Genomic DNA, 18,310 nt, shown 5'->3' with positions numbered 1-18,310 from the left:
CCTACCGGTCTTCTCCCTGGCTGTACGAACTGCATGCATTTGCGGAATATTTTACATCCATTGTAGGCTACGACATTAATAAGGTCTGGTTACATTTGAGAAATGGGAAGGTGCGTAGCTTTTAAATTACTACTATAGCACAACAGGTTCCAACTGTAGACTACTGGGCTTCATCTCTCAGCACTGGAAATATGTTTTCTGCCCGCAGATAAATAAACATAAGCGCGCATGAGGATATTGGAGAAGGAAGCGCCATTATGTATTTAAATAAACAGCAACGGGTAGGCCGGTGAATAAAGAAACGCATATTTAAATGAGCGAGTGTATTTCAATATACTTAAAATGAATTTAAGATGGAAACAGGCGGCCGTAAGTGGGGCGCGTGGCCACTAGCCACATCATTATGCTTCGATGACAGATCGCCCAGAGAACCGCTGGAAGCCAGGTTGGTAAATATAGAAATCGCGAATATGCTTGACAGAAAAGTGGCGTCGTATTCTGCGTCATTTCAGCAAAAACAATTATGCAAGAAAACGCTACGCATGCACATCAGGGCTTGGAATAAACGTCCATGTCGTAGGCGATCTGAGCTGTCTGCCTATCTTTATCATTGTGCAGCCTAGCTCCGCCTTCCTACCTGTAAAGCTCACTTGCTATCTTTCCAGCAGATCTGACAGCCCCTATCAGCTGGCCGCTGTGTAGAGACTGAGGCAGAGTGAATGGGGACGGCCAAATAGCTAGCGCTGGCCGCGGAATAAAACCGCACAACCGCAATTAAAATTACAATTTCATCAGAGAATGGCGATCGAAAGATTCCTTCTTCCATCTGAAAGCCTATAAGATTATTGACAAGGTTGCGTTTGAGAGAGGGGGGAAATCGATGACCAACCGTTAAGCGACTGGGGTCCCTAACTCGAAGAAAGCTGGGTCGCATTCTTGCTGATTGAGGTCTATTTTATGCTCGCAGTAAAGATCTATAAGCTACACCAACCAAAGCCGAGACGACAGTTGTGAACTGAATATATCTGCAAGATGGAATTGTCCAGGAAGGTTTGGGAAAATCCGTCAAAATGAGAGCGCACCGCCGTCACTAACGCGGATTTAAATGCGTTTTGCAGAGGGACACAGACTCGCTGTTTGAGCTTCGAAGCCCAGCTCGCCTGCTTGCCTGGCTCATGATTGGAAATCGTCCTGTGTTGAAGGAAACTGGGGTAAAATAACAACTGAAGGGAGAGGGATATTTGAACCAATATGGCTGATGCGTGGAGCCGGGAACGCGGGCTGGAGCTCTCCAAGGCTTTTGGATGCTAGCTGTGGCAGATGGCAACGGTTCGTATGGCGTCCGCAGCAGTATAATGAGTGCTAATATCAATAGGCCTAATATAAATCCGGACTCTGTATACATTTCCAAGATGGATGTGATCATCCCGTTCTCACCAGACGTGCCATGTGATAGCAATGGCCAGCGCATGTGGTGGGCATTTCTCGCCTCATCCATGGTAACATTCTTTGGGGGTCTGTTCATCATTCTCCTCTGGAGGACCCTCAAATACCTGTGGACGGTGTGCTGCCACTGCAACGTCAAAAACAAGGTAATTCCTCCGCCTCTCACACTCCTGTTCTGTCCTGGCAGTTATGGCGGAATTGTGCGGCGCTTGCTTTTTGGCAGTTGTTTTTATACCCGCGGCGAAATGTAAATCCCTTAATATGTACCGTGTTTTAAGGAGAGAGGTAATAAAAATATAATAGAAAACATTTGTTGCCTTTGGCTTTAAAAACATCCTAGCTGAGTAATTATGTTCCAGCGGAGAGACACATGTTCGCAAAGCATAGGACAAAACACTCAAATATATTACGGTTATTGTGTGTTATTTTAAGTATTTTCAGTCGGAAGGGCCGTACAGTAAAATCTGTACAGATCGCAAACCCATGCAAATTGTTTCCTCAAAAAACAGTGCCATTCGTTCAAACAGCAGACCCTTTGCATATAAAATAACTGGGTAATTTTGTGTTAGCCAGGCGTATTTCTACAGTTTTATATTTTACACCTCAATCTAAGTTCTTTTTATGGGCTCCATGACGAATGTATGCTAGTACACGGCTATCCTCATGGGACACGGTGGTGATTATTTGATTGAAGCCGACAATCCAAGATCCGCGGTCATGCGCTGATTGCATTTCCCCGTACACGTCAGAAGCCAGTGTCCTCTGCTCGTGTTATTCTCTGGAATCTTAAAGGTGATCCTTAAACCGAAGCACATTTCTTATAAAAATGCAAATTATAATCGTGCGTGATAAACTTGATCACATTTAATTAAATATTCTGCCGCAGAATTAGTCTGTGGAAGTGTCCTGGTGCATGGATAAGGGTTAAAGAAAACGATGTAAGTGATGTTCACGTTTTATTTAGCTAATTTATCGAGATTTCTTAAATTTAATGCAAACAGCTTTTCCCATCTTCCTGTGGTCTTACGGGATCAGCTTCATGGGCGCGCGTTATGCGCAGTCTTACGCGCGTGAATGGATTTGGGTCCCCCTATGTATTATGAAAATCTAGTATGAAACTTCAGTTCTGCTGAGAAATTGTGTGTATCTGAACTAAAAATTCTAACTTCCCTTCAAACTCCTGGACGCTTTGATTTAGAGTGTGAAAGATTTCATATTTTGAATTATATTTAGTTGTTGTTCTTTGAAACGCGGGGACCTGAAGCCTGCTAAATTAATGTTCTTAGGATTTGTGTTTTGGGACTGCTGTCCAAATCTGCCTCAGTAGGGTTGTACCCTGGCAAGATATTTGGGCAATTTTACCTTCTTCCTTTCACTGGCATTAAATCAATTAAAATATATGCACTGTACTCCAGGGGTATGTTCTGTAAAAGTTCAATGGCATTCAATGAAAAATGTGTTACTATAATTTCTCACCTACTGTGGATATACTGCTACTTATCAGACAGGCAGCCCTACATGGTAATTATTTGCATGACATCGGATCCAGGGCAGAGGCTGGCCAATCAGGTTCATGGAAGGCTACCTGCCCCCTAGAAGGCATCTCAACTGCCTTTAAATGAGCAACAGTCTCAACCCAATTAAGCCAGTAATTAATTTCATTAATCATGTGCGTTCTGTGATGGAAAGAGAGCCCGTTCGTGCCTGAAGCCCTGATGTAGAGCTGTGGGAGCTCTCGCTCCTGTGACGCCTGTTTACTTCAGACTGATTCAGTTTCAGGTCCCGGCATCAGTTTCACGCTTGCAAAATATTTTGACTGAAATGAACTTACGGTCAATGTCAGCCAGTTGCCACAGTGACGGTGATGGCTAGAAAAATCTCTCCCTTCTCTGCTTCCTCAAGCAGGGTGAAAGCTGTAAGGAAAAGAGTGGTTGGTGTAGTAAAGTGTATAATGGTATGAAATTTATGCTGCAACCTTCAGCTACGGTTTACAGTGAATTAAATGCAAACAAAAGGGTGTTTACAGTATGTGATGCAGATTCAGGTTTAATTCGGCTCTGCCGGACCCCCCCCCCCCCAGAGCGCGCGTGTGGCCGCCGGGCTCGGTCTAATTCGGCTCTCTCTCCGGCCCCGGCCGGTTCCGTCTGGTTATTTATTTAAAACCGGGCTCGTTTATCAGGCCTCTGAAGCCTCGTTTTCTTCGTTACCTTTTAATTTCCCGCGTGAAGGAGGTGCGCACAGAAGCCCCCCCCCCCCCCCCCGTTTAAAGTGCTGCTGCAGTCCCGACCGGTCACCGGTACCGCCCCCCCCCCCAGACCTCCGGCTGTTTGAGCTCCCCGCTGTGGAGGTTGTGGGGTCCTGGTGGAAAGTCTGACGGAACCCCTTCTCTAAGATCACGCGCCCGGGCCCCTGGGAGAGGGGGAGCCGGGGCTGTGCGGGACAGGCCGGGTCGGGGCGCTGGGGTTCGCCCCGTTAGAGGGCCTGAAACCGGACCCCGGGGCAGCTGGGCGCTGAGGTGAGCTCCACTGGCATGGTGTGAGTAACAGGACCCCCCCCACAAAGCCCTGGAGCTGAGCTGGGGGCGGGACGGGGTGCGTGTGTGTGCGTGCACACACCTCAATACACCACTGCACACATGCACACACTCGTACACACACATACATACATACACACACACTCACACACATGCGCAAATGCATACACAATCCCTGTTGAAGTCTCATGAACATGAGGCAGAAATACAGAGAGATTTGCTGAGAGTGAGTTTAGGCGTTTGGTTGCTCGGATACGTGTACTTAAAAAAATTGATGTGATTGCAGAGGCGAACGTGCCATAAAGTAACGGGAGCGTTACATCTCTTATTACACGTTACACGTGTAGTGGAGCTGTGCTTCTGTCCGACTGTCTGTCTGTCCCGCTTGTCCTCATCGCGCAGAGGGGTGTGCGTTTGGCGTTTTGCTGATTTGTGGTTCTCCAGTCCCCCCAGCGAGGTGTTTGTTTTACTTAATGAGATTTTGATGGGCTGGAAGTGTTCCCGCTGTTTCTCCCCATGTTGGTCCAACCTTTCGATGAGGCGTACAGCACAGATTACACAGATTCAGGCTTTAATCTCTGTTGGTTTTGAGTCAGCCTTCCACTTTGCTGATTTTGGTCTTTTTGGTCTTGTATTTACTGAAATGCACGGGAGGGACACCGACGCAGAGGGGCACAGATGCCCATTGGGGGGTTTGTTGTGCTCCTGTGTTTCCCCTCATGCTTGGCAACGGTCCTGAGCGGATCTCAGGCCTGAGTGAGGCTGGCAGGCCCCCCCGGTCAGCTGTCCACCCTCCCCCCCCAGAGGAAACTGCGTACTGAACACTGGCTGCCCATCCTGGTCGTGCTTCCTGTGAGCGTCTCTTCCCCTGCTCTCCCAGGTGTGACTGGGTCCGCTCCGCCGCACCTGAAGCTCGTTCCGCTGGGGGGGGGCTCCTTTGTTTCGGGGGGCGGGGGGGGCTCCTTTGTTTCGGCGCTTTGTTTCGTTTCCTTTTACGGGACGGCGGTGTCCGCGAGCTCAGCCAATGGGCTCACGGCAGGCCATGTGTCACAGCAAATGAAAACGGAGACGGCGGCCGTTGCCGTGGTGACTCTTAGCTTGTCATGGCGCTATAAAAAGCAGCACAATATCCCCGCAGAAGCCTTTGTGTCAGAGTTCAGTGGGGAAAGTGTTGCCCGGGGGGGCGGGGGGGCGAGGGGGGCTCTGGAGAGGCCTGTCCTGCAGTGCGGCCGGTGCCGCTGGGCTCCACAGCGTCGCCAGCGATGGGGGGGTCTGGGATGGGGCCTCCCTCTGTAGCTTTATCTGCCTTCAGCTGTTGTTTTCTTTAAAGCACGGGGTGGGGGTGGGGTGGGGCTTGGGGGGGTCACAGGGTGGCAGTGAGGCTGGGGGTCAGAGGGGGTGGGGTAAATGGGGGTGGGGGTGGGGTAAATGCAGACACTCTTCTGTAAAGGTGATGAAGGGGCGTATGCTGATAAATGTAAATGTCAGTTGGAGGGATGTCATGTTATTTTGTGTATTCTCTGTGTTTATGATTGTGTCATAGTGCAAAGCTGGCCGTTACTGACATTGGTGCGGGGGTGGGGTATAACAGGGAAAGGGGCGGAGCTAAGGAGTTATAACAGGATCCGTCCCTGATTGGTGCTGTGCAGTCATGGCACATGCGCTGCTCCCCCAGTCTAGTGTGTGAGAGCTGTTAGCCAGGTCTAGCTGGAGTAGATACTTCCTGTCTCTTCTCTAAGTCACCTTCAGAGCATCTGCTAAATGACTGTATGTATCACACATGTGTGTTTGAATATGTGGGTAAGTCCTATGCTACATGTGTTAATGTGATGTTATTTAAACAGCACTGCTTTGACATGACTGTTTAATGTTTCTGCACTGAAATCCGTGGGCGTTCTGAGCGAAACTCGTGGGGAATCGCTGGGTGTGATCAGCGCACTGGCAGAGAGGAAGGCTGGTTCTTATCTGCCTGCTAAAGGCTCCTGCAGGTATATTAGAGCTGAGAACTCAAAATTAGGATTTTTCACCCATTGAAAGATTGGTTAAATAAAATACATGTGACTGACAACCAGAAAATGTGGTTAAGCTTATATTAGATTTTTACTGGAAGGTGTAATTGGCTTTGTTGGTGATGAGCTCTAGACGTTGTAGTTATCATGACATGGGGGAGTGGGGGGAGTGGGGGGAGTCGCGAGAGCATCAGGAGTGGTACTCTCTTTCTCTCAGGGGGGTGGGAGTGATCCCCGCAGAAGCTCTCGTCTGATTGGCCGGTGACTCGTGCGCGCGGCTCAGGGCTCCTCTGGTCTGCCGGCTCGTGTTCCGTTCGGCTGAATCGGTGTAGCGAGCGCCACAAACCGTCTGGGGAACCCCCCCCCCCCCCCCGTGGAGCAGCCTCGCGTTGGGGTGGTTGGGGGGGTTGGGGGGATAGGGCCCTTGCCCGGGCGCGCATGCGCGTGCGAATCGTCGCCATACACGCCGCGCTGCTGAAGGTCACCCCTGCAGGGCCCTTACAGGAAGCCCCAGCCGTCGCTCACCGTTGCAGGGAAGCAGGACGCTCTCGCCCGCAGAGCTGGAAAACGTGGAGGAGAAAATGGCGGCTAGCTCTGTGGGGGACGCTGGCGTGACCTTCAGGGGCCCCAGGCGCTGGTGGCACTGGCTGTGTCTGCTTCCTGTCCGCTGATGAGCGCTGTGACCCGCCCTGCTCACCATTTAGTACGCCCGCCGTTAAATACGCACCCGCCCTGCTCTCCATTAAATACGCACCCGCCCTGCTCTCCGTTAAATACGCACCCGCCCTGCTCGCCGTTAAATACGCACCCGCCCTGCTCTCCGTTAAATACGCACTCGCCCTGCCCGCCGTTAAATACGCACCCGTCCTGCTCTCCGTTAAATACGCACCCGCCCTGCCCGCCGTTAAATACGCACCCGCCCTGCTCTCCATTAAATACGCACCCGCCCTGCTCTCCGTTAAATACGCACCCGCCCTACCCGCCATGCGAATACGCACCCGCCCTGCTCTTCGTTAAATACGCACCCGCCCTGCTCTCCGTTAAATACGCACCCGCCCTGCTCTCCGTTAAATACGCACCCGCCCTACCCGCCATGCGAGTACGCACCCGCCCTGCTCTTCGTTAAATACGCACCCGCCCTGCTCTCCGTTAAATACACACCTGCCCTGCTCTCCGTTAAATACGCACCTGCCCTGCTCTCCGTTAAATACGCACCCGCCCTGCTCACCATTAAATACGCACCCGCCCTGCCCGCCGTTAAATACGCACCTGCCCTGCTCTCCGTTAAATACGCACCCGCCCTGCTCACCGTTAAATACGCACCTGCCCTGCTCTCCGTTAAATACGCACCGCCCTGCTCTCAGTCATTTAGTTCTGAGTCAAAGTCTTAAAAAATGCTGAGTAAATACAGTTATTTTTGCATTCAGTAAATAACCCACTTAATATTTTTCTTTTCCTCATTTCAGTGTGGTCGTAACCTACAGAAACCCACTCGTTATGGTGTGGAGGCTGATGAATGAGATTTGGCAACCTGAAGGAATCTCGCACTCAAGCTTTTTTTAAATTTGTCACCGTAAATCTTGTTTCCAGAAGCAGAGAGCTGGTCCTGCCTGTTCCATTGAGCTGCAGTTTTCAGTTAAGCACAGAATGACTCCTAACTGCCGTCGTTTGTGTGGGCTGCTTTAGAATCCTTTTTTTTTTCCTGTTTTTAATTTTCCATGATGTGTTCCCGTGGCTGTCCTCTCAGTGCAGAGCTCTCTAGATGAAGCTTACGTAAGGGTAGGGAATACGCAGTGCATACCCAGTGCATACCCAGTGCCTGCGGGTTTGTCTTGTGTTCTCCACCTGGCAACCTCCAGGTCACTGTCGCTTGGCAGAGCCCACCGTTTGACCTTTGACCCTCAGGACCCCTCCCCCTGGAGGCTCGCGTTTGGTGCTGATCTCTCACTGCGTGGAGCTCTGGGCCTGGTCTCGCTCCTGCTGAGGCTGATCTCTCACTGCGTGGAGCTCTGGGCCTGGTCTCGCTCCTGCTGAGGCTGATCTCTCACTGCGTGGAGCTCTGGGCCTGGTCTCGCTCCTGCTGAGCTGTCCTGTGGCCTTTTATTTGCATAATGAATTAGCAGTTGCAACGGTTTAATTATTAAGGTTTGTCGATAGTTTCAGTGATGGCCAAAGTCGCTGTGTAGGAATGAAAAGAAGACTGCTTTTGCTGGAATGTATTGTTCACTGTGGAAACACACAATGACAGTGGCTGTGTCCCAAACCGCATACTTCCATGCTCCGAGTGCACATAGCGAGGCATGCCGCCATCTTGGAGTGCGAGTCCAAACCGAAGTTCGGTAGTGCGGAGCACGGATAAAGTACCCGGATGCGCACTCCATTTGATCAAAATTTGAAGTGTGCATCCGTGCATGCTCCGACTGGGAAAAATACCACAATTCCTTTCGCGAAAACGGCCAAAAACAACGGTAATGGCGGATGACAGTCTAGTGTAGGCTACTCTCTCGGATTGGAAACTGAAATCATGTCATAGGAAAATGGTAAACAGGAGTTGGTGTATAAATAAAGTGGTACAGTGTTAATGAATAACGCAATATGTAAAGTATCAGTTGTTTTTATTAGTTTAAAGATATGTACTTTTAACGAGTGTAACGAGCTATATTGAATACATCGGTGCTAATCGTCGGGTCCCGTCTTGAATTATAAACTGCCGTTTTATTCTCGCCACTGCCCATCTTTTCATTTAATTTGAAATACACCCCTTGCCTATGGAGTAGCCACCACAAACATGACCGGCTCCATAAATGTTGCCTAACTGAGTACCCAGCGCGAAAGTATACAGCGCGAAAATAATGAAAAAACAGACACGACTGTTTACAATGAAATGGCAACTTTATTATGGGGTTGACAGTACACTGAAAGCTATCCAAACTGCAAATAATATTTTCCAAGCTATCGTTGCCTTCCACTGCTCTTCTGACAGCAAAAAGGAGAATTCAATTGAAGTGGCTAGCTCGCAAAAAGTTGCTGATATTAGCCTACTGGTTAGTCTAGAATAGATCATAATATTTCAGTAGCCTACTACTACTCAGTGTGAGCATCTACCGACCGGGTTCGTTCGGTAGACAGAAAAACATCAGATTTTCAACTGTAGTCTATGTAAAATAGGCGAAATATAAGTAACAACCTGTACCTAGTTATGTAGAAAAAAACGTTCTTGTTATCCTCCGGAGGTAATTCTTTCAGTACTTTCGCGATTTTCGCCCAGTGCTAGCTTTAGTTGCTACGGGGACATGTATCTGCCACTGCATAGAGATTAATGGAACTTGTCTTTACTTGAGATCATATTGTAGAAGTGTCCCGTCTTGTGTATTTCAGGTTAATATGAAAAAGGCTGGTCCCTACTAGCATTTCTAGCGATCCGTTACATATTCACAGTTGTAACCCAAGTAGCAGGAAGCAAAATAGCCATTAAGAAGAAGCGACATTTGCACTACTTAATGTTCGCGATTATGGAATTCATTAGAATATCAATATAACTAAAATGTATATGTATTAAGTAAGATTTTTTCCCATTTAGACAGTTATGTGTAATTTTTACAAGACTTGCATTTAAATAGGTAACGGAGTCCAGTCCGCTTGATTAAATATGAAATAAATGCGGTAGGATTTCAGATGGTCGATAATATGCCCTCTCACTCTCACGTTATTCCCCTCAGGTTTATTACCGAAATTTTACCGATAGTTACGGCAAAGGTTAAAGGTTATGGGTCAGATGTCGTCACGAAGTGCATCCCACTCATTTAACTGTTTCTCCGTGCTACTGCACTTCCATGGTTCGGAGTGCATAGTCCCAAGCATTGCCTGGAGTGCGTATTCCGGAGCACGGTAGTGTGGAGCATGGAAGTTTGCGGTTTGGGACACAGCCAGTGTTCCCCATTCTGCTTGTTATTTGGCTTATTTTGACTCTGTATTCAGACTGGGACGTGAACCCAAGCTTGCCCTATACGTCCCTGTTCGGATGGTTCAGTAGTCTGCTCTTACAGTGGGGAGACACAGGGAAAGTGCTGGTTTACCAGCTCCAGTGTACTGCTTCTGATTTCAGCACCACGGAGAGCTCTGTGATAGGTGTGCTGCATTCACCAGCATCACACATGCAAACAACCCCAAACCCCTACCAGTACCCCCTACCCCCTACCCCCTGTCCCCTAACCCCTACCCCTAACCCTAACCCCTACCCCTAGTCCTAACCCCTAACATGCCTCCCATCATAGCTGTGATACACTGGGACTCCCTGTCAGGCAACAGCAGTGTGCTGTGCTGCTAAGCTCGATTTATATGTGCTTTTTCTTTGCTGAGTTAACACTGTGGTCACTAGAAACTAGTATAAGAAATTGGAAAAGTTAAATTAGCTCAACTGAATTATAAACTAAGAACGCCACAGGTGAAAGACGTTTTGAGGACGTTAGGTCCGGAGCTGGTTCAGTATTAGTATTAGTATTAGAGTATTAGTGTTGTTTAAAAGAAAAATCTAAGCAGTTGTCAAACATTACATTACATAAGAGATTGCTATTTTTTATGTATGATGTACAGAAGGACATTGTTTTGATACCGGCTGGTATGTAATTATATAGCTCCCCTCTAAAGTAATTGTGGGTGTATTTGCCACTGATTCACTGTGCAGTATCCACTGTTCTGATTGGACAACATAAAACTGGCCATAGCCCTGTCCAGGGAGGCAGGGTTTCTGTTGGTCGCCCGTTTCTCCTCTTGTGCCATAACTCCTCCTCCTGTCAATCAAGGGCCCGTGCCAGGCTGTGTGTAGACAGGAAGTGGCAGTGTGCAGCACTAACCTATGATGTCACAATGACCCCCTCCCCCTTCTATTGCTGATTTGAACGCACGCAGCCTCATTGGACAAACAGGCTGAGTCACATGTTGGGGTTGTCGCAGTGGGCTGGCCATCTTTTGGGGGGGGGGGGGGGTGCAATAAGGGGTTTAAAGAAAGGAGGAATGCGTGGCATGCTGTGTGTCTTACCCGGATGAGAACCTGAACTGGGGTGTAAAGTTGGGTTGAGATTACTCTCCTCCTCCCGCTGTTAAGACGCAGAAGCGCGACCCTGCGACTGGCTGTTTGGGTCTCGGTCGCACCAGCGCCAGGTTTGGCTGGAGGTCCGCATCGGCATGGCAACACCCGGTCCAGGAAGAATCTTCGCATTCCTGGGGCTCAAAGGCAACCCAAAATAAACCCCTCTCCTGCTTCCCCCTCCAGCGGCACCTTCATACGCACACCTTCAAAACTCCTTCAAGGCTGTGACCCAGAACGCTGTGGAAACAACACAAGCCTCAGGATATTGGGTTCCCACCCCCCATAGGGGGGCGGGGGGGGGGGGGGGTGTGCTGGTTTCTCTTTTAGGAGCCGCCTGTCGGTGGTCCAGAAATGGAAATCACAGAAACGGACCGAAGGGCGTCGGGGCAAGGCTCCCGTGTGGGGCGGGGTCGGAGGTCAAAGCTGTTACAGGTCACAGGAGGAATTAGCGCAGCGCTCTGCAGCGGCTGCGCTGGGACAGCAGTGTTTCACCCGAGCCAGGCAGAGGGACGCTGTTAAATCTGCGCAGGAAGTGATGAAGAACTGGTAACGTGGCCAGCGGATTGTTAGTTTAATATGAACCCGAATATAAATGAATGCAAGAGCGATTCAGTGAAACATGCCCTTACTTTTTTGGTGATTTTGAAGTGTGAAACATTAATTTTGTATGAACCCTAATTGGTTCATACGTTTATCTTGTGGATGGTTTTCTCTGTACTTGGATATGTGGGAGGTGGATGCTTAAGTATACTTTATAGCCCCTGAAAAGGACTGCAAATCTCATGTGAGAAATAATCTTTGGAGATGTGTGATTGAACAACTGAATGACAGAATGTCAGCTGTTCAGTAATCTCTTGGAGATGTGATCGAGGATTGAATAGAGAGATTCTATCTACAGGAGAAAATGCTACTCTACCCTGCTTCCTCTAACTGACACCTTTACAAGAGATTACTGATGTTCACCTGGTGACCTTGCCCTAGGTCTCCAGTGTATGGGACTAATAGATTTTGACCAGCTGGTTACACCATTTGTGTGCGGTGTGTTGTCATGCTCTAACAGACTGAGACAGGAGGAGTTGCTCTTATTCAGTGTGAGATTATTCAGGGCCCTGGGGGGGCCTTGGGGGACCCTGACCCCTTCCCAACACTGTGTAGTAGTGTCCTCACTCTGTCTGTAGGCCCCTGGCCCTTGACTTTGAGTTTTTAAGCAATAATTTAAGCTTTCCCCCTCACTATTAGTCACATCATTATTAGTGCAGCTGTCATGGTAATGATCAAAACTATTGAAAACAGTGAACACTGTTGCAACTAAGACTTAAGACTCTGTAGTGCCATTATTGGTTATTTGTAAAATGCTAAATGATAAAGTAAAGGTAATTATATGAAAGCCAGACATGGTTGAAAGATTCAGCTCTTGTTTGTTATTTGAAGGTTTGCTTGTTATTTGATGGTGAAATGCGGGCCTGCTGTGGAGAGCAGCCTGTTTTACTCAGACTGCCTGAAGTGACCCGTTGGAAACGAGCAGGTCTTACTGACGGCTCTCAGTTTCCCATCCCTGCACAGCCGCTAATGGTGACACACACCTGTGGGGGCGAGGCTTGAGTATCAGACCCTGCTCTGCTGCCTGGCCATGCACGCCTGTTATCCAGGCCTGTTATGCAGGCTAACACGGCTTGGCACCGGGGGTGGAGGGCGCCTGGCGTGGAAGTGTACTTTATAGCGTGCCGGTTCTGCCCCGACTCTCTGCCCTGCCTCTGCCCAAACTCTGCCCCGACTCTGCCTTGCCACTGCCCAAACTCTGCCCCAACTCTGCCCCGACTCTGCCCTGCCACTGCCCAAACTCTGCCTCAACTCTGCCCCGACTCTGCCCTGCCACTGCCCAAACTCTGCCTCAACTCTGCACTGGTTCTGCCCCAAATTTTCCCTGGTTCTGCCCCGCCTCTGCCATGGTTCTGCCCCACCACTGCCCTGGTTCTGCCCCGCCTCTGCCATGGTTCTGCCCCACCACTGCCCCGGTTCTGCCCTGGTTCTGCCCCTTCTCTGCCCCGGCTGTCAGGCACAGTAAGTCCGGTGGCTCACTTGCGGTGATGTTTCAGGGGTTTCTCTCCTGCCTCACAGCCAGTACTGCTGTACCAAACACTCGCAGAACGAGGGAAAGTACATCTGTAAACATTAAACAGCCTCACGTACGCTCCTGTCTGTAAGGAGGGCCAAAATCAAAGCGGTCACGACCGTTGAAATAACAAACATCATTATAAATGGTTTGCTGGGTGATTTGACGTGTTCCAGCAGGCTTGATTGTTTTGGGGAAACTATGATTAGATGTTTGTGTTTGTTGGTAATTTCGCCGGCGTTCGGTTCATGTTGTCGAGGCAATTGCCCCCAGCCATCTCTGATTGTTCCACGGAGGAGGAAGAAACCAGTCAAGTGCATCGGTTCAGGCCTCCTGGGCCGTGTAATTTTCCAGCCTGAAAATCAGTGCTGTCAGCTGAAAGGGTAGAGGTGTAGGGTAGATATTGTTTAGATCAGCTAGTGGCTCAGGGGCCTAATTTGTCCCAAAATGATTTACAATTTTAGGCTTTTGGTAGGCTTTCTTTTCCAGATCCTGACGGAGCTTTTATTATCAATAAATGTTCTTTGATTATTAGCTAATATACATGAGTTGTCATATCTCTTTTTTTAACAGTTGCTTCCATTATCTCCTTAATTGTATTTTTTCTTGAATTGTTTATTTTTTTCTATTAACTGGAAGATGGCTGACAATTCAGCCCAGCTCAAATGTGACCCTCTACCTTGGCCTTTGACCCCATCGCTGGGTGTCCTGGGGCTTATTCCAATATTCCATTTAACTTGTTTTATTTGTCCTTGTCATCTCGGTCCGCCATCTTCAAGGACATTCCAAGCCGTTAAATGCTCCTTGAGGGAGCTGGGAGTGTGGAGACTGGTTTTGCTTGAGCTAGGACCGCATCCTTTGTGGAAGTGTCCCAGAACGTGTGACGTGATCGACCCCTCCCTGTCTGCTCATCTGTAACAGCCATGGCTTCGCTTGATGGAGCACCCTTGATAGGGGACGTTCCATTTGCCTAATGCACGTTTTCCTGATTCCTTCCGTCCTCGTGTCCTTTCTTAGCCTCCTTTTCTCGCGTCCTCTGATACGTGGAGCTAGGGAGCTAGGGAAGGACGCTAGGGAAGGACGCTAGGGAAGGACGCTAGGGAAGGAAGCAAGGAGCTAAAACATAAGCGACGGGAATGAGCCGCCCGGTCTGTGTCCAATAATGCAGAGAGGCGAGTCCTCAGCCAGCCAATCAACTGTCACTTCAGGCCAGTCGATGATGAAGGAATAGTGAGGAGGAAGGGACCAGTTAAGGATGTGATCTGAGATGGGAAATCCAGGTTCTGAAAATAAAAGCTCTTTCCAGTATTTGGTTTCCAACCGCCTGGATTTGCTAATTAGCACAATTCTTCAGCCGGGTAGAGCGGAAGAAACGCGTGGCAGGACCTTTTCTTTCTGACCCCTGGACTCTCCACCTGTGAATATGTTCTTACTTTCAATCCAAACCACTGGAGCTTAATTAACTGTGCAATCACCTACTTTAATTGATTAATTAAGTAGAAAGTAAATGTGAAAACCAACCGACGCTGCTACTGCAGGGCCAGGGGTTTGAGGTTCACTGCTGTAAACATTACTTGTTAATTATTTCAGTCTACATTGAAAGTTAGTTGTTGGTGTCCTAATTATGCTCAGTCAGCTTTGTGTTCGTGTTCATGAAAAATCCAGTCCAGTGTCACACATCCTGCTGCTCATGAAGTACAGTGAATGTGTTTCAAATGCTTGTGTACATAAAAGGGTCATTGGGTTCAAAAGGGTTATCGGGTCCTTTGATATTTTTTTATGGATAAATTCTTGGGCTGTAATGGCATAATAAGACATACTTTATTGAACCCCGTGGGGTAATTTGTCCTCTGCATTTTGACCCATCCCAGTTACTTAGGAGCAGTGGGCAGCCACAGTGCAGCGCCCGGGGACCAACTCCAGTTCTGAGGCCAGTGCCTTGGTCAAGGGCAACTGCAGGAGCGCACCTAACATGCATGTCTTTGAGTGTGAGAGGAAACAGGAGTACCCGGAGTAAACCCACGCGAACACGGGGAGAACATGCAAACTCCACACAGAAAGGCCCCAAGCCGAGATTCGAACCCACAACCTTCTTGCTGTGAGGCGACAGTGCTAACCGCTGTGCCACCGTGTCCACCCACGTAAAGGAACCCAAAAGGAACCCAAATGACTGCTGGCTAATGTTTCTGCCCTGGTTTTTATTTTAATAGCGTAGTTGCGCTCAGTAATACTGTTCTTTTCTCTTAGAGAGCCAGTTTGTATGATATGCTCAGTATAAATGACATTATTCATATTACATGTATTTTATTATAAATTATATTCACTTGTTATTGCTATTGTAAAGTTGGTACTTAAAAACAACAGTAAGCTTCTCTCAGAACATCCAAATCCAGGATAAGATATTAGTTCCAAAGCACTAATCATTAGTACCAAAACGGATGTTAGTGTCTGCGTTAGCAGACTGTTGCTCAGTGATGTTGAGTGTGCGTGTGGATGAACCGCACACAGCCTGTTGCTCAGTGATGTTGAGTGTGCGTGTGGATGAACAGCACACAGCCTGTTTCTCAGTGATGTTGAGTGTGCGTGTGGATGAACCACACACAGCCTGTTTCTCAGTGATGTTGAGTGTGTGTGTGGATGAACAGCACACAGCCTGTTGCTCAGTGATGTTGAGTGTGCGTGGAGAACCGCACACAGCCTGTTGCTCAGTGATGTTGAGTGTGCGTGTGGTAGAACAGCACACAGCCTGTTTCTCAGTGATGTGAGTGTGCGTGTGGATGAACCACACACAGCCTGTTCTCAGTGATGTTGAGTGTGTGTGTGGATGAACAGCACACAGCCTGTTGCTCAGTGATGTTGAGTGTGCGTGTGGATGAACAGCACACAGCCTGTTGCTCAGTGATGTTGAGTGTGCGTGTGGATGAACCGCACACAGCCTGTTTCTCAGTGATGTTGAGTGTGTGTGTGGATGAACCACACACAGCCTGTTGCTCAGTGATGTTGAGTGTGTGTGTGGATGAACAGCACACAGCCTGTTTCTCAGTGATGTTGAGTGTGCGTGTGGATGAACCACACACAGCCTGTTTCTCAGTGATGTTGAGTGTGTGTGTGGATGAACAGCACACAGCCTGTTGCTCAGTGATGTTGAGTGTGTGTGTGGATGAACCGCACACAGCCTGTTGCTCAGTGATGTTGAGTGTGTGTGTGGATGAACAGCACACAGCCTGTTGCTCAGTGATGTTGAGTGTGCGTGTGGATGAACCACACACAGCAGACCTTTCCCCTGCTCCAGTCAGCCCAGCCCCACCCAGCGAAGTTTGGCAGTTTGCAGCGAGTGGAAATTTACCTTATTTTAAAATCCTATTTTCTCATGGGCTTGAATAGTTTCTTGTTTCTGTTGAGAGGACGTTTCCACAGCCAGAGTTTGGCTTAACTAAAGGCACTTAGTTCAGGTAAATGGCCTGGAGACAAACAGGGACCATTACAGACAAATACAGCCTTTTAGGTAAAAATATACAGAATGTGATGTCGTATTTCAGTATGTGACTTCATATAAACTGTATGGTGGTGACCCCTTTAACCCTTTGAAGTGTAGGTTTTTCAGAATTAAAAAATGTTTGTCAGTGCTTTAGAACTCCATTACTTCCAGTAGTGATTGTTACATCAGCATTAGAATGTAGAGCTAAGAACATTCTGATCACATTTGTGATCTCACACCTTAAAGGGTTATACAAGTAAGAATTTGGAGATACCTGTCAAGAAATCTAATTCTTGTGACGCACATCGTTTTATGGGAAGGCAATGGTTGGAGTGGCTTGAGTTACATTAACTGAATGCCAACCATGACGCCGCCTGAATGTGATATGTTGTTTCAAGTGTGCTGGGCCTGTTTGGTGAAACTCAGCCATCTGGCACAAAATGGCTGCCACGTGTTACCCAGGTGAATGCTGCCTGGACATGTAGTGGAGGCAGAAACACTGGGGGTATTCATGGCCTGGCTTGATACAGTGTTAGATACTATCTAGCTTTTAGGTAAACTAAGCATTAAGTACAGTTTAGTGGTAGGAATAGAGGAGCAGTGTTGGGCTGAATGGCCTGTTCTCGTCTTACGTTATATTATGTTATGCTACACTTTGATGGTCAAGGCGAGTCCTCCACCCCTTCATTCTAAAGATGCAAACATTTCTAATAATAATAAATTCGAACCAGAACAACAATAAGAACACATAGTATTAGTAAGAGCAGTAACATCAGTATGAAGGACACAAAGCGCCAACAAAATTAACTGCATGTAATTGCAGTCCTCCGACTGATGGGAGAATATGAGGCTGTGATGATGAATTGTATTAATACATGCTTTATGATCTCAGGATTACAGAGCATATATTAATGAAGGGAGACATCTTGTGAAACTCCACCAAAGCAGAGCGGCACCTAACTGTGTGGAACATGGCGGCCATTTTGCACCAGCACTTATCAGCTGAGGTACGTCGTGAGGGATTGTTGAGGTGAGTAAGAGGGATTGTTGAGGTGAGTAAGAGGGACTGTTGAGGTGAGTAAGAGGGATTGTTACGGTGAGTAAGAGTGATTGTTACGGTGAGTAAGAGGGATTGTTAAGGTGAGTAAGAGGGATTGTTACGGTGAGTAAGAGGGATTGTTACGGTGAGTAAGAGGGATTGTTAAGGTGAGTAAGAGGGATTGTTGAGGTGAGTAAGAGGGATTGTTGAGGTGAGTAAGAGGGATTGTTGAGGTGAGTAAGAGGGATTGTTGAGGTGAGTAAGAGGGATTGTTGAGGTGAGTAAGAGGGATTGTTACGGTGAGTAAGAGGGATTGTTACAGACAGAGCCAGGTTGAGCCAGGTTGGGAATTTGCGCCATGGGATCTTTAATGACCGTAATGGGTCAGGACCTCAGTTTATAATGTTTAATCCAAAAGATGGCTTCCTTTAGCACATTGTCCCCATAAGTGCTGTGGTGTGTGTGTGTGTGTGTGTGTGTGTGTGTGTGTGTGTGTGTGTGTGTGTGTGTGTGTGTGGGTGTGGTCGTGTGTGTGTGTGTGTGTGTGTGTGTGTGTGTGTGTGTCTGTGTGTAAGAGAGACAAAGAATCTAATCCAGGAAACT

General features: G+C 48.2%; 1 protein-coding gene across 1 annotated transcript in view; it reads left to right on the top strand.

Annotated features, from left to right (window-relative positions):
• The first annotated feature begins 299 nt into the window (after positions 1 to 299).
• The window catches only part of kcnma1a (potassium large conductance calcium-activated channel, subfamily M, alpha member 1a), a 175,964-nt gene continuing 157,953 nt past the window's right edge, over positions 300 to 18,310 (top strand). Inside the window, exon 1 of the mRNA XM_064318108.1 lies at positions 300 to 1,592. Within this exon, the coding sequence (XP_064174178.1) occupies positions 1,305 to 1,592 (288 nt within the window). The 5' untranslated portion in view covers positions 300 to 1,304. The remainder of the gene's footprint in view (positions 1,593 to 18,310) is intronic.

This window comes from Anguilla rostrata, chromosome 18 (genome assembly GCF_018555375.3).
Source record: "Anguilla rostrata isolate EN2019 chromosome 18, ASM1855537v3, whole genome shotgun sequence".
Taxonomy (NCBI): Eukaryota; Metazoa; Chordata; class Actinopteri; order Anguilliformes; family Anguillidae; genus Anguilla; species Anguilla rostrata.
The sequence above is the reverse complement of the archived record's forward strand: the minus strand, read 5'-3'. Positions and strand labels throughout refer to the sequence as shown.